Source organism: Sarcophilus harrisii, chromosome 1 (genome assembly GCF_902635505.1).
Source record: "Sarcophilus harrisii chromosome 1, mSarHar1.11, whole genome shotgun sequence".
Taxonomy (NCBI): domain Eukaryota; kingdom Metazoa; phylum Chordata; class Mammalia; order Dasyuromorphia; family Dasyuridae; genus Sarcophilus; species Sarcophilus harrisii.
Window position 1 is genome coordinate 52,449,027 of NC_045426.1, and position 22,795 is coordinate 52,471,821.

The 22,795-nt window shown below is 42.1% G+C and overlaps 2 protein-coding genes across 2 annotated transcripts in view; one reads left to right on the forward strand and one right to left on the reverse strand.

Moving 5' to 3' along the window:
• Positions 1 to 22,795, forward strand: part of SYN2 (synapsin II) — a 273,091-nt gene that overhangs the window by 203,542 nt on the left and 46,754 nt on the right. The window lies entirely within an intron of this gene.
• TIMP4 (TIMP metallopeptidase inhibitor 4) lies at positions 1,925 to 22,357 on the reverse strand. Its single transcript, XM_003762443.4, has 5 exons — positions 21,722 to 22,357; positions 12,834 to 12,931; positions 8,176 to 8,290; positions 4,674 to 4,798; positions 1,925 to 2,742 (listed from the first exon to the last, which is right to left on the reverse strand). Exons 1-5 carry the CDS (start codon positions 21,852 to 21,854, stop codon positions 2,545 to 2,547), a joined length of 669 nt encoding a protein of 222 aa, XP_003762491.2. The 5' UTR covers positions 21,855 to 22,357; the 3' UTR covers positions 1,925 to 2,544.

Genomic DNA, 22,795 nt, shown 5'->3' on the forward strand with positions numbered 1-22,795 from the left:
CTGTCCTTACAAAGTAATCATATGGTATCCATTTGAGTAACTTCCTTGTATGTAGTATTGCCAATGCTAGAGAGTTACTGTACACAAAGAGCTTTGCAAATTTGAGTGTGATATGTAAGGAATAGCAGTGACTCTTAACCAGGCAAAGAAATGGGGATGATGAGTGAAGGGACATCCCAAATTTCTGATATTTCAATGCTCAGATTGCCTATAGCTCAATTAAAATAAGTCACTATTCTGAAGGACAATGTTGATTTTATTGACCTTTCTCAAGAAATTGAAGCTATTTTGAGCAGAATCAGAATCCAGATAATTTGCATTCTGAATCTTTATGAAGACCAGAATTTGGTTCTGATCAGTCTAACTGTTTATCTCTATCATTTCCTTCCTTCCTTCCTTCCTTCCTTCCTTCCTTCCTTCCTTCCTTCCTTCCTTCCTTCCTTCTTTCCTTCCTTCTTTCCTTCCTTCCTTCCTTTCCTCCTTCCTTCCTTTCCTCCTTCCTTCCTTCCTTCCTTCCATCATCCATCCATCCATCTATCTATCTATCTATCTATCTATCTATCTATCTATCATCTCTCTATGTCTATCCACTGAACTAAGTAAGGCTTAGATAAGCTGTTGCTGATGTTAAGTATGAGCTTTTGTTTTTAGTGGCTCCTATCCGAAGTATCTCAAAAATAGTCACACAGAGGCACTCTTGCACAAAGTCTTTTGGGACACACTGAACATATAACCACTCTGAAGGGCTTACCCTTGGGGAAATTATGGAGCCAGCACAGTTTGTCCTCAGAGCAGTTTCTTCCTCCAGTGTCACTCGTTGCTTGTTCAACCCTCTCCCTTCCACCCACTTATCTGGTCCCCAGGTATCAGATTGACTTATGATTCCCCTCCTTACTAGCAAAACTTGCTCTCTGGGGGCAAAAGAATCTGATGAATACATTTGGAGATGGAGCATCTGGTTAGGAAAAGCAGCTAAGGCAGTGCCCAGAGGGCCCACCACAAAGTCAGGGGAGCCTGAATTCAAATCGGTTCTTGCTTCAGAATGTGAGACTCCGGTCGAGTCCCTTACCCTCTCAGTGTAACTAACCCTCCGCTCTACTCCCACCTTCCACTTCCTCCCCTGCATTTCCTTCGGACTATCACCTACAGAACAGTAACTAGCCTGGACTGGCAGAGAGAATTTCTTTAGTGGGAGTTCCCTACACTCATGAAATCACAAGCCTGGTTTCCCTCCCCTTGCAAAAAAAAAAAAAGAGGGTTTTAAGTGTACCTTCTATGCAGGGGGATATTTTCATTTAATAGTGAACAATGGTACTTGTTTGGGTCCTCAGAGTTCTGAACCTGGGGTCGATGAACTTATTTTAATTATATTTTAGTGCAGTTCCTTTCCTTTATAATCCCTCTTGGTTTTTCATTTAAAAGCATGACTATAGGTTTTGCCAGACTGCCCAAGTAGTCCATGACAAGAAAGATTAAGAACCTTTGGGTTATGCTAAAAGAGGGAAGCTCAAAGGGTGGAAATGCAAGTATCAGAAAATAAATGGAGGCATATTTTTTATAAAGTGGGATGGGGAGGGAAGTCTGTTACATGAGGAAAATGCTAAGGCTTTCATATAGAAGGACTGAACTTTTCAGTTGCTTCAGAAAATCCAACAAGTGCCAGTGGGCAGAAGTTACAGGGAAATGGAGATTAGTTTATTATATGCAAGCGCTCTAGTAGATTTGGTCTGTTTTGAGTCCTGCAAGGACAAGGGGTGGGCTGTGCTTAGGGATGTTGAAGAAAGGATGTCTGCATTGGGTTGGATCTCTAAAGTCCCAGGGCTTCCTGACCCACAATAATCACAGCACATCAGCAGGCAATAACTGATGCTGTCCCAGCCTTGCCAGGGGAGAGATGAGTCGAGAAGAGATCCGCATACACACGCCAAGGGTACAAGATGCTTTTTAATCATTCCCCCACATCAGCCCATTTCACTCGCCTTGACCACAGCGGTTACTTTTGTTCAACATGGGGCTATTAATAATTTGTGCACCCTCTGTATGGTGTTCGGCCTGCGCCACGTCAGCTCCAGATGTGGAAAGTGCTTTCGTTCCCGTTTCAATCTTTTGTTTTTGGAGAGGGACAAAGACGAGCCCCAGCCTGATCAGAAAGACCAATTCATCATTACTTGCAAGGTCTTTTTTCCCAGACTCTGCTTAGTCACAGGAGTGAAACGGAGCAGAGGGATAGGCCGATGGTCCTTTGGCTAGGGCGGTCCCGCTTTTCCCAGCACAGAGAGGGACTCGGGACCCCTGACTGGCCTTCTCAGAAGGGCCCCCTGGTCAGGAGCTCGAGTCCTCTTCTCCCTCGGCCGCTGGTTCCACACACATTGGTACCTTGCACCAGGTTGGCAGTGTTCCTAAGCAGCGGCTACGTTAAGCAGTGGGAAGCTGTGCAGGAAAGGACAGATGGATGGAAGGGTAGATGGATGGAAGGATGAAGGATGGAAGGACAGATGGATCGGGCCTCCAGGCTGGGGGCTGGGTGTATGGTAATGCTTCTCTCTAGGGCTCACTGATATCAATGAATTCCTTCTCAGGGGGGAGGCCAGCCCGGTACCAGCCACAGGTGCCATCACTGCGCTTAACACAAGCGTAATGCTGGGCCTGGTGCCCATAGAGCTTCCGCTCAATCAGCCAGTCCGTCCAGAGACACTCGTTGGGGCCCGAGATGGAGCAGGGCACCGTGTAGCAGGTGATGATCTAAACAGAAGAGAATACGAGAGGTCAGGGGGACTGTGGAGCATTCACTGACTTCCTGAGCCAGTGGAGCTGGGTTCAAATCCTGACTCGTGATTATCACCTGTGTGATCTCGGGCAAAGGGCTAAGTTTCCCTCAGCTATAAAATGAAAGATTGCCTCCTCTAGAGCAAAGCTTCTTAAACTCTGGTTACGACCACATAACTGAATGTGGGGGGTGGGTCATGAAATTATGATTTATTATCAGTAAATGTTTGATTTGTATACCTGTTTTATATTCCTATATACCTGGGGTCTTGTAAAAATTTCTCACACAAAAGGGGGTTACAAGTGGGAAAAGTTTAAGAAGCCCTGACCTGTGAACCTATGGGAATGTATTTGGATTCACAAGTCACTGAATAAAGAATCTTAGGTATAAAAGAGATTTTAGAGATGTAATCATAACAACAATAATAGCTAACATAAATTGTGCCTGCCCTCTCCAGGCACTGTGCTAAGCATCTCACAGATATAACTTCATTGGATCTTCGCAGTAACTGGGGAAGGAAGGTGGTATTATTTTCTCAGTTGTACAGATGAGGAAACTGAGACAGATGGAGGTTAGATGATTTGTCAGCGTCATACAGACAGGAAGTACCTGAGGCAGAATAATAAGAATAGCAGCTAACACTTAATGGAGTGCTTACAATGTGCTAGGCACTGTGCTAAGAGCTTTAAAGTTATTATAGTTATTATTTTCATTTGATCCTTATTACCCAGGGAGGTAAATGCTATTGTTCTCCCCATTTTACAGATGAGGAAACTGAGACAAATAGGGGCTAAGTGATTTGCCCAGGGTCCCACAGCTGGGAAAGTTCTAAGGATGGATTTGAACTTAGGTCTTCTTGACTCAGGCCCAGCACTGGACTATCTCACTTCTGCCAAAGAGATTCTATCTTTACATCTTTACAGCTCAGGAAACTGAGCCCCCAGGGAGGTTACTTGCCAGGACCCAGGCAGAGCAAAATGCAGAACTCGGGTCTTCTCTGTCCTAATTGCAAAGGATTCTGATTTTTTTCCTTTTCTCCTTCTCCTCTTCACTTGGCTAGCTTGCCAAACACACTTTGCAAACTTTTTCTTTTGCTTCCTCTACTGAGGGAAATAAAAGATCTCAGTAGGAAGCTTTCACACTATGTTCCTTGGCCAGCCTCCTTTGGAGCAGAGAATGTAACTTCTAAAGAAAGTCTCTGCACCAGCTTGGGGGGAAAAGACTCAGGGGTCCTCTCCTCTGACCTCGCATCACAGATGAAAGATCTAAGGCTCAGAGAAGCTCAGTAAGATCACAGAGGTAGCAAATGACATACATGTGTGTGCGTGTGTAATTATACATAAACATACACATCCACCCACCCATCCATCTGTCTGTCCGTCCATCCGTCCACCCCTCCATCCGTCCATCTGTCTGTCTGTCTGTGTGTATATATATGTGTCTCTCTATATAAGTATAAATATATATATATGTATAAATATATATATATATGTATAAATATATATATATATGTATATATATATATATAAATATAGATGTGTATATGTGTACATGGGTGTTTGTATATCTGTGTGTATATCAGTGGGTGTATATATGTATATAAATGTATGCATGCATACACACAAATAACAACACACATGTACACACACATGTATGTATATATAATATGTGTGTATATATACACATATGCCCACACATGCCCGTGTATCCTGGTCCTAACGATAGCCATTTATAATTCACCAGTAACCCTGGGCAAGCAATTTCTCTGAACCTCAGTAACTCATGAAAAAATGGGAATAATTTTGGCTCCGATGGTCCACGCCCCTGCCATGGGAAGTGGGAGCGGGGGCACCCCGTGCCCAGGGTGCCAAGTGCCCCAGCCGTCCCTTCTCCCTGCCCCCCTTACCTTACAGCTACAATCAATGTGATAACGATGATTCAAACTCTTCTTCTGTGAGAAGGACAGGTCGTCCCAGGGCTCTATGTAATTGCACATATTGATGAATACTTTGCCATTTTCTATAATCTGGCCTGTAAGAAGGAGAGAAACTCATTAGCCACATTCCCTGCCACCTTCTGGGAATGCCCTTCTGGGCCCTGTCCTGAGGACATCTAACAACCGGGGTGGGAGTGGAACTGAATAGTCGGAGCAGCCCCACCTGGCCTTCCCTTCTTCCCTCTCTTCCTCCCAGGCTCTGGGTTCAGGAGGAGACTCAAAAAGCTGCGTATGTCTTGGGAAGAACATGGATGTCTGACAGCAAACAAATTCTTGTGCCTGGCATTCAAGGCCGTACACAATCCAGCCCCATCTATACATGTATAATTATACCTGTATAATGAATTATACAATTTATTATTTGAAATCTCTCTCAGTATATTCCTAATATCCCAACCAAAACGGCGTCCCTGCGGTTCCCTTGACATTTCATGGATCTTCCCCTCTTCCATTCCTTCTATCCTGTCACCAAGAATGTCACCCTCAGGGCTCAACAGTTATCCGGCCCTACTCAAGCTTCGGAGGGTCAGGAGGGGTCATGGGCATGAGTCGGTGCTGCCATTTCCTGGCTGTGGGACCTTGGGGGAAGCATTAACCTTCCTCGGGTTCCAGCAACATCAGAACTCCTCCTGGGCACGTCACTTAACCCCAATTGCCTCAGCAAAAAAAAAAAAAAAATTAGATATAGATATAGATATCTCTTTCTTTCTCTATTTATATATATACATATATATACACACACATATATGTGTGTGTGTGTGTATATATATATATATATATATATATATATATATATATATAGAGAGAGAGAGAGAGAGAGAGAGAGAGAGAGAGAGAGACACGAAAGCTTCATGTAACAGGAGCTTTCTAACCCTTAAATCAGACCCTGCTTCCATCATGGAGCCCTGTCTTGCCAACCAAGCTTCTACCCATTCCTCCCTGTTCAGTTCTGCTAGAAACCTACTGTGTCACCATACTTGTAGCTTCCCATGTTTATTATTCCCATATTTATTATTATTCTCATATATCCCATGTGAACTCTTTTCAACAAGAAATGTGTTGTGACCCCCAGGGTCATTTAATATGTCACTTGTTCTATTCTTTGTCATTATTTACTATTAAAGACTCTTTAGCATGAACTTCTTGGGCCATCGCTGTGAACCCTCAAGGAGACTGTGAATCACTAAATGGGAACCGTTGCTGTCACCCCATGGGATCAAACTCAAATAAAAATCTGGGTCACTGCACTGTACATAAGAATCTCTGCCAGATCAGATAGACTCAGAAAGGCACATTTTAACATTATTTACATTCTGTTGTATTTTTTTATTTGTTTTGTAAGATATTTCTCAGTCTCAATTTAACCTGGCGCCGGTTCAGGCCCAGTTGGCAGTGCTTGGGCGTCTGGGGCCCACGTTTGAAACTTCTCCTCCCCATTACTTAGGTGTTCGGTCCTTACTGTGCCTCTTTGGTTATTATTTAACAGTTTCATCATCTCTTCCTCCCCAGTGATTTGCTTTAAGGTCCTCAAGAGCAAGAACTGGGTCTTAAACTTTTTTTTTTATTTTGGCCAAGGTAATTGGGATTAAGTGACTTGCCTGGGGCCGCACAGCCAGGACATGTTAAGTGTCTGAGGCCAGATTTGAACTCCTGACTTCAGGGCTGGTGCTCTATCCACTGCACTAACTAGCTGCCCCTTATACTTCTCTATTATCCCAGAGGTTCCTCAGAGCATTCATTCAACAAAGATCAACTAAGAAGCCACTCTGTATAAATACAGAGCAGAGGTTGGGCCGCCATACTTGGAACCAGACTGAGGTTCAAATCCCATTTCACACACTTGCCATCTGTGTTGTCCTAGGCAGGTGACCTAACCTCTGGAAGTCTCAGTTTTCTCCTCTGTGAAATGGGAATAATAACAGTACCTATCTCATAGGATTATTAGGAGAGTCATATGAGGAGACATGACATATGTGTGTATGTAAATATTATGCAATTCATTTATGCATGTGTATGTGTGCATATGTGCATATATACATATTCTACATGCATTATATACACACCTACATATATATGTGTGTTGTGCAAGAATTCTACATATGTGCATACATGCACACACATATGTATTATGTAACCTACCCAAAGATGGATAAACTCCATACATTTTCCACCCATCCTCCTCATGTAGACACAGGACCCACCCACTTGGCTCCTTGTCTGTGAATAGTCAGGGCAGACTCTTTTGGGGTGACTGTAAATCTCATTAGGACACGATGCAATCAGAGCTCTGTCACCCCCAACAAGAACTCCACTCAGTCTGGACTTGTTGCTGGCAAACACCTGGGTGAAAAGAGCTTCCCTTTGCCGCTCAGTGATGATGCTTAGGAGCGAGGTTTTCTCCGCTGTTGTGTCCTCCTAACAATATTGTTTCCAGGTGTGATTTGGACACCTGACCTCTTGTTGGGAGAAAGCCATTGAGAGAGCATCCCACTGCACTAAAGCAACTGTTTTTGACAGTCGATTCTTAATGAGCACAGTGGGATCTTCCAGCCAAATGGTGGGAGAGCAAAGACAGGACAAAACTATTCCCCCCATTCTAGTTGTGGGTCTCAAATTTGGGAGAGGTTTGTCTACGTTTGGGAGAACCTTGGAAGGTTTATATAGTGTCTAGAAGTAATGATCCTATCTGCTTCTGGTCTGACCAGCGCCATATTAAGAATATTGTGTACAAAACCAGATGCCACATTTTAACAGAAACATTGGCAAACTGGAGCAGGTCCAGAAAAAAAAAGAGGAAGGAAGGAGAACTGAAAACTAAGGAATGATTGGAGATCCTGAGGCAGGTCAGGATGAAAAAGAGAAGGTTCGGGGGAAAAGAATAATCCAAACTTCAAAGAGTTGAAGGGTCGTCATGTGGAAGAGGAGGAATAAACTTCTGTTTCACTTTTGAGGGTTGGACTGATACCAAAGGAGAGGAGTTATGGGAAGGCAGATTGATTTTCTAGCAACTATAACATGTCACAGAATGTCTTGTAGAGGTAGAGAGTTCCCTATCAATAATAGGATTCCAATGGGATTTGAATATCTGGACATTTGAACATTTGGATATTTGGACATCTATCAAAGATGCTGTAGAAAGCCTCCTAGAGAAAGATATATTTTATATAAAACCATGAGATTTTGTGATTTTTGCTTCTCACTGGAACAACTTCTTTCCATTCATAAGAAAACTCAAGTAATCATTGATTGCCATTCCAGCATTTAGCACAGTTCATGACATGTAGTAAGCACTTAATAAATGCTTATTGATTCATATTGACTGATTGAACCAGTGTAACCCAGTGGAGCCGGAAGCCTCAAATTGCAGAGTGATAGCCTCAGAAGGGCCACTTCCTTGATCAAAGACACTTACCAGTGAGGAGATACTGTTTCTTCTTATTGGCTTCTAGCCTGACCCCACACAGAGAGGAGTCTAACGGGGTATAGACGTACTGGACATCCTTTACCTTATCGAACCCTTTAAACATCTATAAGACAAGTTCAGAAAAGCAAATTTGGGTGAGATGGAAGTAACATTTTGTGGCAAAATACATACACGTACATGAACGTCTCACTTTTATATCATTAACAAGACAAACTGGAGTGGTTAATGAAGGAATTGTGGGTGAGTGCCAGACCCGGCTAAGCCAGTTTTAGTGAAAAGAGAACTCAGGGTGTTCCAGGTGGTGGGAAGGTGGTTCTAGAGCTCTGAGGTAGGATGAAGATGGCAACTTTGAAGGCAGCTGAGTTACAAACTTTCCTGTCACCCTTTCTTTCCAAGGATGGCTCTAAACAGGGACACGTCCTCAGATCTATAAATTTGCTTTAAAATATATATAATTTAATATATTTACTTATATAATATATTATATTCAATATATAATTTAATTTTTTATATTTTAATAACTACATATTGAGATAATAGACTTCCTTTATAACACTACATATTTTATTTTATGCACCTAAAAACATTATTTTGCGAAAGGGTCCATAGGTGTCACCAGGCTGCCAAAGGGTCCCTGACATTAAAAGGTTAAGAATCTCTGCTGTAAGGGGATAAAGAAGAGACTGCTCCAGCCCAACCTCAGCTCCTAGAACTGGCTCCTATATTTTCACTCCTCTTCCTTCCTCATCCTCTTCCTTAAGCCTCTCAGGATGCAAATGAAAATCTCATCATAGTAAGATATAAATAGCAGAGGACACTTAATGTGTTATCTTTGCCAAGGTTGTTTGCATTTTAAAGGGAGACAATATCTTAAGCAAAAGGAAAGGCTAGCTAATGGTGGGATATCAGGAAACAATGACAGGTAATGATATGATTTGGGAAAGAAGACATTTTTTTTCCCAAGATTCTAGTTGAGTCACATAAACAATCTCTTCTGCCATGTATGTGTATGGCTGGTCATGCCTAAGGGAGATCACAGAAACAGCACCTGCTTTGTGAGTAGCAGGAGCTTTTTTTTGTCTTTTGGAGGCACAGATCTGGGCTCTCACCTCCAGTATAATATCTGTGCTGACTCATCATTAAGTCACTAATGAAATTATATTTTCCTTTAGAATAAGATTGGGGAGCCTCCATTTCACAGCTCAGAACTGACTCTTAATCTAATGTTATCTGGCATGTGATCAGTTCCAAGAAGTATAATAATGATAATAATTAATTTTATGATGAAAATTACAAAAATGCAGCAAACTCTGAAAAGACTTTACTTTTTATATTATTATTAGATTATTAATCTTTTAGATTATTATTATTAATTATTAGAAGACTCTATAATGATTCTACATAAAAGTCTGTGCTTTAGGTTTACATGTGCATGCATGTACATATGTGGCAATCACATGTATATGCACGTGTGTCTCCTTATCTCTGCGTCCATTTTGAGTAGCATGATTTTGGAAATTTTAAGTGTCCTATTCTTTAGAGGTAAATAAGCAAATCTTTTAAAAAAATTATAAATTTTGAAAATCATAATTTAAACTGTTTTAAATTTAAAATTTAAAAATGTGAATAGATTCAAATAAATTCAATAATTGAAATTTTAAAGTTGAAAAAAATTACTCATGGGGCCCTCAATGGTGGCTATACACACAGGTATCAGCACACAAAAGATGTCCAGTGAGATAGCTATTGAAGAATCACTGGCCTTAGAGTTTGAAGATTTAAATTTGGGTCCTAACTCTGCCATTCACATGTTGGGTGACTTTAAACAAGTGATTTTCCCTTCCCTCAATTTCAATTTCTTTATAAAATGGGGAAATGTAACTACTTCACAGGGTTGTTTTGAGAATCAAAGGAGAGATTGTATATAGAAGGAAGGAAATAAGCATTTATTAGGCACTTACTGTGTACCACTGGGCAACTAGGTGGTGCTGCAGTGGATAGAGTACCAGGTCTGGAGTCAGGAAGACTCATCTTCCTGAGTTCAAAACTGGACTCAGATACTTCCTAGTTGGGTCAATTACTTTATCCTGTTTATCTCAGTTTCCTCATCTGTAAAAGAGCTAGAGAAGGAAATAGCAAGCTCCTCCAATATCTTTGCCAAGAAAGCCCCAAATGGGGTCATGAAAAGTCATATGTGATTGAAAAAATAATCGAACGAGGACTTTATAAATATTATTTCATTTGATCTTCACAACAAACCTGGGGGATTGGTGCATTCCTAAGTGACTTGTTCAGTGTTACCCAGCTAATAAGTTTCTGAGGCTGGATTTGAATTCAGATCTTCCTGACTCCAGACTCAGAGCTCTATTCACTGATCACCATATACTTCTTTATGGATGTGAAAGTAGATGCTATTGTTATTAGACATGTGACCTTATGGGCAGGGAGATCTGAGTGTGAACAATGCCTCATATTTGTTATGTTTGTGGCCATCGGCAAGTCCCTTAGTTTCTCCATTTATTTATCTACAAAGTACATCAATGACAAGGCAGTGATCATTATGTCATTATAAATTTAATGACAGTTCTGAAGTTAAAATAAAATGATGTAAGAACACTTTTTAAAATTGAAAAAATGGTATAGAAATAACCATTTTATTATTATACTATTATAGTAGTTGAAAAGTGGTGCAGGTGTAGACCCAAGATGTCATACAGGCAGGAACTAGATTAAAATTAATTGGGGAACAGTTACCAAAAATAAATTTTAAAACATTAGGATATAGAGCATATTAATATGTGATTTTCTTTTTTGGAAATTTTAAAATTTTATTTTTCCAATTAAACATAAAAACAATTTTTAAGTATTCTTTTAAATATATATATATTTTTAAATCAATATGAAGCTCATAGGAACTCTTATGGGGATCCCATTTCTATTTGAGCTTGACATAATTAGTGTAAAGAGTAGAAATTTAACTTTAAAGTCAGGAAAACCTGGATTCAGGTCCAACCTGAATCTGATACATACTAGTTATCTGACCCAGAGCAAGCCATTTATAGAGGTAACAAACACTCTGAGACTAAGATGTATGAATTGTATGTAAATAGAAATTTGTGGTTTACATAGAAACCTCCTTTTATATTTTTTGGTGTGTGTGTATGTTTGTGTGGGTATGAAAACAATTATATTTGACAAATCCATAATAAGAAAAAAGAAAAAAAAAATTAGAAGGGACTGTAATTTGCAGCACAGGTGCTGAACTGGGAATTTCCACACTAGGAGCTCCTTTTATGAATGAAGTTTCAATTTAAATGTAAGCTATAATGAGCAAACAAATATATGTAGGTCTGAGACTAGGATAGAAAACCCTTTTCTTCTCCTTGTTTTGGGAGATTAAGACTAATTAATTAGGGGGAATGCTTTAGACCTGCCTTGATGTTCACCTTCCAAGCTGTATATGATATTATGCACGTGGATAACTCTGAAATACATTTTCCTGGGGAGGGAAACACCTTTAGTTCTTGTCAGCAGATGCGCTCATGGAGATGAAGTGCTAGGCAGTGGAGAGCAAAGCCTTCCACAAAGGAGACACAGGACATCACCAGTGTTGGTCTTGCCACCATGATATGGCTCATAGAATCCATCTGACTAACCATGAGGAAGGCAACAAGTGATAGACCCTTGAGCAAACTATTTCATCTCCCTTCACATTCATGTCTATAAAATGAAGAATATAAAATGAAGTACAAGGGATTTTTCTTGTTCTAAATTTTTTGGTCAAGAGCACCCCTTTTCCATTAGATCCTCTAAAAGTACAAGTGGTCATTATTTTTCAACTTAAAATACCATGTGTTCTCAGGAACCAAAGAGGAGCCAAATAGCACTTAGAGAAGGATCTAGTATTGTTGCTTTTAAAGAATTGTTCTGGGCACTTCAACGCTTAACAGTCTACACTATTACTCCATCTTGTCCTTTTATTTCGTGGTGGTGACCTCCATGGCATCCCATCTCTTCCATTTTCCCATGTGATTGAGCATAAAAACTTTTTTGAGGTAATCAGCATTAAGTGCAGGGGCACATAGCTAAGTAAGTGTTTGGAGTCACATTTGAACTCAGGTTCTCCTGACTCTTGGGCTGGTTGCTTTGTCTACTTCCCCACCTAGCTGCCCCCCAAAAAACTTATTTTAAAAAACATCCTTATAACAGTATTTCAATAACATTGGTTTCCTTGGCAATCCCAAGAACTTTACTTTATACATTTAAAACCGTCATTCTGAGAAAGGATTCATAGGTTTCGCCAGATTGACAAAAGGGCTCATAACCCAAAAGATTTAAGAACTTCTATGCTAGGAACTTGGATCGGAAGGTGGTCTTTGACAAAAGTGAAGAGTCAGAAGACTTAAATTGTGTCTCTTTCTCTATAACTGACTCACTCAGTCATTCTTCCTGCCTCAGTTTCTTCATTTATAGAAGAAGATGCTGACCATTACTCCTCCCCCCATATCCTAATTGCATCCTCACAGGATTATTGTTGACCCAGCTATTCCCCCCGAATGAATCCATCCTGTCCCATTCATATCCCAAAACATGGATCTCAAGCAGAAAACCAAAACGAAGGGACTTTCTGGCCCTTCTCTTTCTACCTTTATCTGTTTGATTTCGTATTGGATCATTTTCTGGGTGTCAGCTGGATCCTCACTGGCTGGGACCACTTTTTCACTGGACACCTTTGCCCGGATCACTGCAAAGAAAGAAGAGGAAGAACCCATTGGCGGGGTAGAGGTTTAGTGGCCTGAAAAGCTTGTCATGGTCAGCCCTTTGGTCCCAGAAATTGGATGAGCCAGGGGTTCCCATGTCAGTAATCCTGGAAAGTGGAAACAACCAGGGCTGGGAGGTCTGAGGTTTTAAAAAAATCTATTCTATGAAAAGCCAGACTGAAAAAGATCCCATAAGGAGTCGTTATTTGAAGTATATTCTTTTTTAGTATAGGAACTTAGAGGAAATGCTATTTACTGTAAGTTGTTTCAAGGAATGGGTCTATGATATGGCAGAATGTGTATTAGATGAATTGGATCCTGGTTCGGCCACTAAATAGCTGTGCGATCTTGAATAAATAATTTCTCTTCTTTCTTCATCTACAAGATAAGGGTTACAACACCCCTCTCCCTCACAAGATTGCTGTGAAAGTTAAAGGAGATGATGTACACAAAAGAAATGTGAAAAACCATGTTTTATTGATTCTAGGGACAATATGGTTATTGTCCCTATATAGGGGTGTGTGGTTATAGTTATGATGTCATGATCACCATTATGGTATCATGATCACATTGATGATGTCATGATTATCCTGATGATGTCATAGATGCCACAATGCCATGAATATAATTATGATATTGTGATTATAGTTATTATAATTATGACATCATTATTATAGATAATACAGCAACTACAGCTATAATTATAGTGATGATTATAATTATGATATCCTCATTATGGTTATGATGTCATGGTACAATTGAAATGTCATAATTATAGACACCCCTGGCTGTAAAGCAAGTTTAAGGGAATTCATTAATGCCCTGAATTAGAATTTCTTGCCCCTCCTCCCCTGTGGCATTGAGTAGCCAGATGATACAGAAGATGGAGCAATGGACCTGGAATCAGGAAAACCCAAGTTCAACTCTAGCTTCCATTACCTAGCTGTGCAATCCTGAGTGAACCATTTAAGCTTTTTTTAAATCTCAATTTCCTCATCTGTAAAATGGGGATAATAATAGCACCTATCTTGCAGGGTTGTTATAAAGATCATATAAGATGACTTATAAAGCATTGAGCACCGTGCCTGGCACATAGTAGGTGTTTAATAAATGTTAATAGTTATCATCATCATCATCATCATCATTACTAACCGTGTGATCCTGGGCAAGTCACTTTTTGTCTGTCTCAATTTCCTCAATTGTAAAATGGGAATGATAATAATGGTATCTACTTCCCAGGGTTGTTTTGAGGATAATAATTGTAAGATAATATTGGTAAAGTGCTATGTAAATTTTAGTTATTTTTGTTGTTCTTAGTAAGCCACTAGTCTTTGGGAAACCAGGGAGGCAGGATAAGGAGATCAAACAGTGGTCTAGGTGGTGAAGGAAGAATTGAAGAAAGGTTAGGAGGACCTTGTAGCTGTTGTAAGAAGGACAAGAACACAAGTATATGTTGAAGCTCACCTGGACACTAGAATTTCAGAAGCTCAGATTTGGAAAAAAGGGAAATGGAAGGGGACAGGAATAATGTTTATTAAGCACCAACTAGCACCATACTAAATGGTTTATAAATATTACCTCATTTGACTTTCCCTCTCACAATAATCCTATGAAGTAGGAACTATATTACCCCCATTTTACACATGAGGAAACTGAGGCAAACAGCATTTAAGTGATTTGCCCAGGGTCCCACAGCTAACAAGTATCTGAGGCTGAATTTGAACTCGGGTCTTCCTGACTCCAGGAATAATAGCTATCAGGTATTCCACTATAAAGATCATCTCACCAATCCCCTCCTCCAACCTGATTTAGAAATTCCTTCTACTGCATCCTTGACTACTGCACATCTGACCTCTGCTTGAACACACAATGAACATCATTATCTCCTAAGGTGGCAGCAGCCCACTTTGTCATTGGGACAGCTCTCACTGTTAGAACATTTTATAATGAATTCCCAGTTACTGTCACCCAGGGGTTTAGCTCTGCCCTCAGGAACAGCACAGACCGAGTATTTTCCTTCTTCCACTTAATGTCTCTCCATCCATTTGAAGAAAATTCTCTTCCCTTTTCCCCAAGTCTTTTCTACTCAGGCTCAGCCCTTCCTTCCCCCCTTTTTAGCCATCCCTTATATGCCATAGCTATTTATTATGAGTCTATTCTATTGAAGGCACTGGGGATATAAAGAGAAAAATGAAAAAACTTAAGAGCCCACCCTTTAAGAAGTCAGCATTTTGCGGGGGATACAGCTTAGGTATTGATGTTTGTCCTTTCTCAAAAAGGACCATGAAATCAGGGAGATGACGCCATGACATGCAAGTAAATTGCCTTTAAGAGAGGGAGGACTGAGCAAGGTCACCTGCTTCACTTTCTCCTCCAGAGCCATCTGGGTCCAATGGCCAGATATAGATTAGGACTCCTGGAAATGGCCCTTTATTCTACACAAGCATCAAGGGAGACATCATCCAGTAAGGCTCTGGGAAACTTGGAGAATGAGTGGTGAATCCTGAGAGGACCAGAGGAACTTTGCTGAGGAGAGGGATACCTGGCTGAGTCTTAGTGAAGATAAGGATTCTGAAAAGGGGGACATGGGGTACTGGACTCAGGAGGGCTAGCCATAGAATCAGGAACACTTGGATGTGACACATACTAGACTGACTGGACAAATGCCCTAACCTCTCAGTGCCCCAGAAACTCTCTCAGCCTATAATGAGCAGAAGAGGAGGTACAGATTTTTGTTGGTAAAAGTAATGTTTCACCTGAAACTCTACATTAATTAAAAACAGTCCCCATCTTTAAAAATGGAGGCAAGAGAGGGAGAATTGCAATTTGGGGAACAGTTAGCAGATCAATTTTCTTGACTTGCACAGTGCATGAAAGTGTGGCGCCCAGATGGTGAAGGGCCTTTAAATGTCAGGTTGAGGAGTTTGGATTTGGCAGTAGGGACCCTTTGATGGTTCTGGGGGAGGAAAGTGACATAGTTAGCCTGTACTTTAACTCCATAGCTTAGCTTTTAGTGGGGAAATGTCTGATATAGAAAGCACAGCTAGAAGTCTGTCATAATAGTCCAGGTAAGAAGTAATGAAGGCCTGAAGTAGGCAACTGCTTAGAGATGTTAAATAACTTTGTGGGAGAGTATTGGGGTCTGATATACTTGGAGCCAGCTTAAAATACATTGGGAAATATTTAAGAAAATAAAAATATGGTAGAGTATTTGTGATATTCAGTGGTTTCACTGTATCTAACTTTTTGGATTCCCATTTGGAGTTTTCTTAGCAAAGATAATAGAGTGCTCTACCATTTCTTTTTCAAGCTCATTTCACAGATCAGTAAACTTATACAAATAGGATTATGTGAGTTGCTCAGGATCATACAGTTTATAAGTGTCTAAGACCAAGATTTGAATTCAGGTTTTCCTGTTTCCAGACTCAGTACTTTATTCACTGCACCTCCTTGACCCTAAAGCATAAATAATGTTAAATAAGTGGTTTTCTAAATCAACATGTAATCATCAGGGATCCTTTTATGTAGTTTAGTGATCTCATTTCTAGTGGAGTTCAACACAGGGAACAGATGTTAGAGATGTGAAGTGGAAGAAGAATTAGCTGAACTGGGCAACTGATGGACTGGGGAGGTAGTGATACAGGAAGTTAGTAGGTAGACTAGATGTCTCTGAGGTTATAAACTTGGGTTACTGGGAGGATGATGGGACCACTAACCCAGATAACAAGGTTTGCAGGAAGAGCAGGTTTATTAGCTAAGATGATGAGTTCAGATTTGGGCATATTGAATTTAATGTGCCAAGAGGGCATCCAGATAAAATTCATCTCCTGGAAAATCATCATACCCCTGGGAATTCTCAATTTCCTCATTTGTAAAGTGAAACTGTTGGACCAGATGGTCTCCAATGTCCCTTCAAGCTGTAGATCTGGCCCATTTCATGGGCATCCATGTCTCTGGGGCTGGATGTTACCCAAAGCAGGTACCCGTCTACTACCTTCCTGCCAGCAGCTTCATTAGGAAAAGCCCTCAGAGTAATAATAGCTAATGTTGATTTGGTACTCATACCATCCTCATGCAAGCTCCTTGAGGGTAGGGAATGTCAGGTTTTGTCTTTTTTAGAGGGGGCAGAATAGGAGCTTAATCAATGCTTATTGAATTGATATTCCCAACTACCCTGCATGAGATGACCTAGAGTCAATACAAAAGAATAAATTTAAAAGGATCGAATTGGAAGCAGAAAGACCTGGATTTAGATTCCACTTTGCACACATTAGTTATGTAATACTGAGCTTAATCTGTTTCTTCATTTCCAAAATGACCAGATAGACCCTAAGATCCCTTCTAGTTCTAAACATGATCCTTGGTGGCAATGGATAGCACACCTATTTACCTCAATTTCCTCATCTGTAAAATGAACTGGAGAAGAAAATGGCCAACCACTTCAGTATCTTTGCTAAGAAAACCCCAAATAAGCCCTGAAGAGTCTGACATGACTGAACAATAATAAGAGGTGGGTGCTATTATTATCCCCATTTTTCAAATGAGGAATTGAGGCTCAGAAAAGCTAAATGGCTTGCCCTGGATCACCCAGTCATTAAGAGACAGATTGGGAAATGTTTTCTATTAATACTACTTTTATTGTCCTTAACCCTATCTCCCTCCCCCATCTCACTAGATCCCTGGTGTTTTGAGTAGATAATCCAAGAAAAATGTTCCAAAGGCAGCCCATCTGAACAGGACTAACTGCTAGTCGCAAATAGAGCTGAGGCCACAAAAATGTCACATCAGGTCCAGAAAGCCATTACTCAGTATGCAGAGAGGATTTCTCAGGCCATAGAAATGCTAATTGGGGGTAGGGTTGGAAATTCACGTTCTACATTGGCTGTGGTAATGAAGGGTTTATAGGCACTCTGACTAGAATGGGGAGCCAGGGAATGGAAGGGACCACAGCATGCCCACTTTTTTCCATATCCCTTTGCCTAAAGATTCTGGAGTAATCAGGTCTCAGCTGTATAGAGGACATTAAAGGAAGAAAGGAAACTACCCATTGGAAAGTCCCTTCTATGAATTCTGAAGGTCAGGAGGCTCTAAATAATCCAGGGAGTGATGTAGTGGGAACTGCTTTAAAACCTTGATTTCTTGGAACCAAACTATGTGAAAGATTCAAAATTAACTAAGTGTTGCTAATTGAGAGGGATCTGTAGCATCCTGGATGGCATCCCTGCTAGCTAGTGTCCCATATCTCTTCTCCCTTTTCTGGCCAGACTCCTAGAGGAGGATATCTATAATTGATGTCTCTTCTTCTTTCTCTTCCTCCCTTCTTAACTCTCTGCTGTCTGGTTTTCTGCTTCATTACTCAACTAAAACTGCTCTCTCCAAAATTACCAATGATCCTTCGATTACCATATACAATGGCGTTTTCTTCAGCCCTCATCCTTCTCAAACTCTACAACCTTTGACATCATAGATCACCCTCTTTCACTTTGATGCACTCTTCTGTCTAAATTTTCAAAATGCTCTTCTCTGCTGGTTCTCTTCCTGCCTATCTGATGGTTTCTTCTCAGTCTCCTTTGCTGGATTTTCATCTAATCACACTGATGAACTATGGGCAGGTGTGTCCCAAGGCTCTGAACTAAGTTTTTTCTCTTCTAACTCTATTTATTCAACTTTACTTGATCTTGTCAGCTCCCATCATTTTAACTACCAACTATGCAGATAATTCTCATATTCATTTGTCCAACATCGATCTCTTTCCTGATCTCTAGTCTCATGTTTCCAACTGTCTATTGGACATTTTGAATTGGATAGCCCATACATATTTGAACCTCAACATGTTTAAAACTGAACTTTTTCTCTGTTCCCCAACTTTCCCCTCTTTCTGACTTCATTATCAAAGGTATCACCATCTTTCCAGTCACCTTGCTTCAAAACGCAGATGTTACTTTTAACTCTTTAATCTTTTCCCCACTCCCCCTCCAAGCAGTTGTTAGCTCTGACATTTCTAGCATATCTCTCATAATATGCTTCCTTCTCCCTTCTGACACTGCCCCTGCTCTGGTTCAGGGCTGCATCACCTCCCACCTAGAATATTGTAATAGTCTATTTATTGGTTTCCCTTCTTCAAGTATCTCCCACTCCAGTCCATTTTCTACTCAGTTGTCAAATTGATTTTCCAAAAATGAAATTACAATCATCTCATTTCTTCTAGTCAATCAATTTCACTGGTTCGCTATTGCTTCCAGTACCAGATGTAAACCCTCTGTTTGAAATCCTCCATAATCTGTACTTTCCTATTGTTCCAATCTACTTACTTCTTATACTCCCTGCCCCACTCTATGTAATGACCTTTCTGTTCTTCTTTGATTTAGAAAAAACATATCCCAACTCTTATGTATTTTCATTTGCTATCCCATGCTTGGAACGCTCTTCCTCCCCATCTCTGCCTCTTAGATTCTGTCAATTCTCAGGTAAAATCCCACCTTCTTGGGAAGGCTTTCTTGATCCCCTAAGTGTTTTTCCTCTGTTGAATCTCTAAATTAGCCTGTTTATATTTTGTTTGTACATAGTTGCCTGCATGTTCTCTCCTTCCATTAGACTGTGGGCTCCTTGAGAGCAAGGATTAGCTTCTACCTTTTTTTGGATCTCCAACACTTAGTATATAATAGATGCTTTTTAAAATGGTTGTAGACTGACTGCTTGTTGACTGACAAAAAATCTATACAGATAAATAATAGTAAAAATATAATAATAGCAATGAATTTACTACTAATAAATAATTATAATAATAATAAAATGTAAAGAAAAAGCCAAGTGTTCCAAGCCTTGAATACTGTGCTATTGACCAAAATCATCCCGTTGGTATTGGTTTTCGTATTTGTAAAATGAGAGGATTGGGACAAACCTCTGAGGTGCCTTTCAGCTCTAAATGCTAAGTGCAGGATAAGGAAACCATTCCTAGATAATAATTTATGTGAAAAAGACACATTTTTAGCTAAATTCAAGCCAAAAGAGTCACATGCACAATCATTCTGATTAAAGGCTGCTTTGATGGAATCATAAAGTCCAGAACAGGGACTTCCAATCCTTCCTGCTCTGACAATTGCCTGGAAATTTGATTTGTTCTGGTTGTTACATTTTAGGAAAGATATCATAAACTTGGGAACATGGAGGGAACACCAGCTATGATGATAAGGGGACTAAAACCCAAACCAGGCTACCATGAGCTTAGTTGAAAGAACATAAAGCGCAGTAGGGGATTCTATTGGCTATCTTCACATATTCAAAAGGATGACATGTAGAAGTGGGATCTGACTCACTTTGCTCAGTCTCAGAGGGCAGAACTACCCCGAAAGTTTCATAGGCAGATTTCCAGTCAAGGATTGCCACCCTAAAAATTACAACAGCTCAGAAGTAGAAAGGGGGAGCCACCAGGAGTAGAGTTTTCCATTGGCTCAATGACTGCTCATGAGGGAGGGTACAGAATGTGTTCATGGTTGGGAGAACTCTTCGGATTCTAACTTTGTATGGATTTTTCCTCTAGCTTGGCACTCAGCTTCAAAGAGAAAGAGGTCAATCCCAAGAAATCAAGCTGAATTCAATAATTTAATTTTTTAAAAAAATATATCCTTGCAAGGGATGGAATAGGAGAGGTTCTGGAGTCACTACATATAGAATATGAGCCAAAAGGGATCTTAGAGGTTTTTATCTTTCTCTTACAAATGAGGAAACAGAGAAGTTGTGAGCTGTCTAAAGTAGGAAAGTGGGGAATTGAATCCTGGGACCTCTTACTCTCATTCCAGGGTGCATTCCCCTCCACCACCCTGACTTTCTGCATCAGTAGCTAAGGTCCTGGGCTAGAAGAGCCCATGTTTAAAATAACACCCCTGCTTGATCTTCTAATATCCTGTTCACTTTACTGAATTTTCTTAGGTGAGTAAAGGCAAGGACAGAGAAGGCAATGTGATGGATGTACTGGAAAGAACCCTCTGCATCCAAAACAAAAAAAAAAGAGAAATTGATTCTAGTCCCTCTTGGATCACAAATGTTGAGACACTTTTCCTGTCCCTGGACCTCAGTTTCCCCATCTGTAAAGTAAATTTGGCTTAGAGCTCTAGATCCCCTTTCAGCTCTAATGAACTGGGATTCCATGCCATTGGTCATCGGGTGCCGGGGAGGACTCTTTGTACATTTTCTTTGTCCCACAAAAACCAGTGACTTTCCACTTGTCAAATGTTGCTATAGCAATGAGTCCTCTCCCAGTGCCTTAGTTTAAGAGTTAAGAAGGAAGCAGTGTAAGAGTGGATGAAGGGAAGTTGGTTTTGGCTTTGGGAGAGGGCGCTGGGGAGGGGTGAGGAGACGGAATGTTTTCTCCTGATAAAAGCCACTGGGCAAACTCTTATTAATGACCCATATGCAAGCTCTGGAGTCCCCCTCCCCCCACCCTCTCCCAGTGCAGCTGGGATAGTGCCAGGAGCGCCAGTCTGGAAGTCAGGAGACCTTTCTAATCCCGCCTCTGCCGCGATTAACTCGCTGTGTGACTTCACACACATCCCTGCCTCTCTCTCTGGATCTCAGTTTCCCCAACTGTAAAACCGGGTTCGGAGGCTTGGACCGGACCGATCTCCCCGGCTCGGGCATTCCGTGATCGTTCGGGCGTGATACCAGCGAGAACTGCCCGCACCCTCCGGTCCCACACGCAGAGGGTCTGGAGCGGTGCCCGCCATCCCGCGCGCCGCCCCCCATCCCGGCCGCCCGCCCGCCCCGGGCGCACTCACCTATGGCCGAGGCGCAGAGCAGCTGCTGGGGGTGCGCGGGGGCGCAGCTGCACGCCTCCACCCGGGCCCGGAGCTGTAGGCTGAGCCCCAGCAGCAGCCCGGACAGCCACCAGGCACTGAGGGCGACGGGCATGCTGGCAGCGCCCCCCTGCCCCGGAGCGCACCCCGGGCCGCGCCGCCCCGCGCAGAGGCGAGCGCCTCTCCTGGCCCCGCTGCCCTCGCCGACGGGACGGGACGGCCCGGCTGCGGCCCGCCGGGGGCTCTCGGGCTGAGGCTGGCCTGGGCTCGGCTGCCGAGGGCGCTGGCGCGGGCGCGGGCGCTGCCGATGCCTCTCCGACGCTGGCGCTGGCCTTGGCACTGGCGCTCCGCCTCCCTCTGCTCCGGACAGCCCCTGGCGACTCCGTTCAGGCCCAGCACCCCCTCATGTTTATCTCCCTGACACGCGACCCTCTTATTTATGGCCCCGACCCCTTGGGGCTAACCCCGCCTTCTGGGCCTCGCTCCCAGCCCATCGCTGACAGCCAGAGGCATCTTGTCTCCAAAGAGGGGGTTACCTTACTTGGTTTCGCATAACGGGGTGGCTCTGAGTCAGGAGAACTATTAATAACCGAAGCCTCTGCCCTCCCTCCTTCTCCACTCCCCACCTCCCGCTATCCCCCGGCAGCCCTCCGGACTGGGGGAGATTTTATTGAATCCCTAGGCAAGAAGGGGACCTGGTGGCCCAGGAGAGATCTGAGCACAGCTGTTCTGATCAGGGGGAAGAAGGGAAGGGAGGATTCCTCTCTTTCCTGGGAGAGGAGAGGGCACTGCAGGAACCCCTCTTCCCTGCCCCACTCCGCAGGCTTCCCCCCAAATGCAGCCAGCCTGTGAGCTGGGCCACAGTGCCCGCCTGCGGTAGGCGACACAGGGCGTCATTCAGCTGCAGGAAGTGTTTTCAATGCCCCATTTGTGAGGCCCCAAACAAACAGCAAACAGAGAGGCAGAGAGGGCTGCCTCTCTCTGAGGGACAGGCGCCAGCAACAGCGGCGTTTGAATCCCTTTCCCATGCCCAGGGTCCCAGGCTCTGCAGACAGT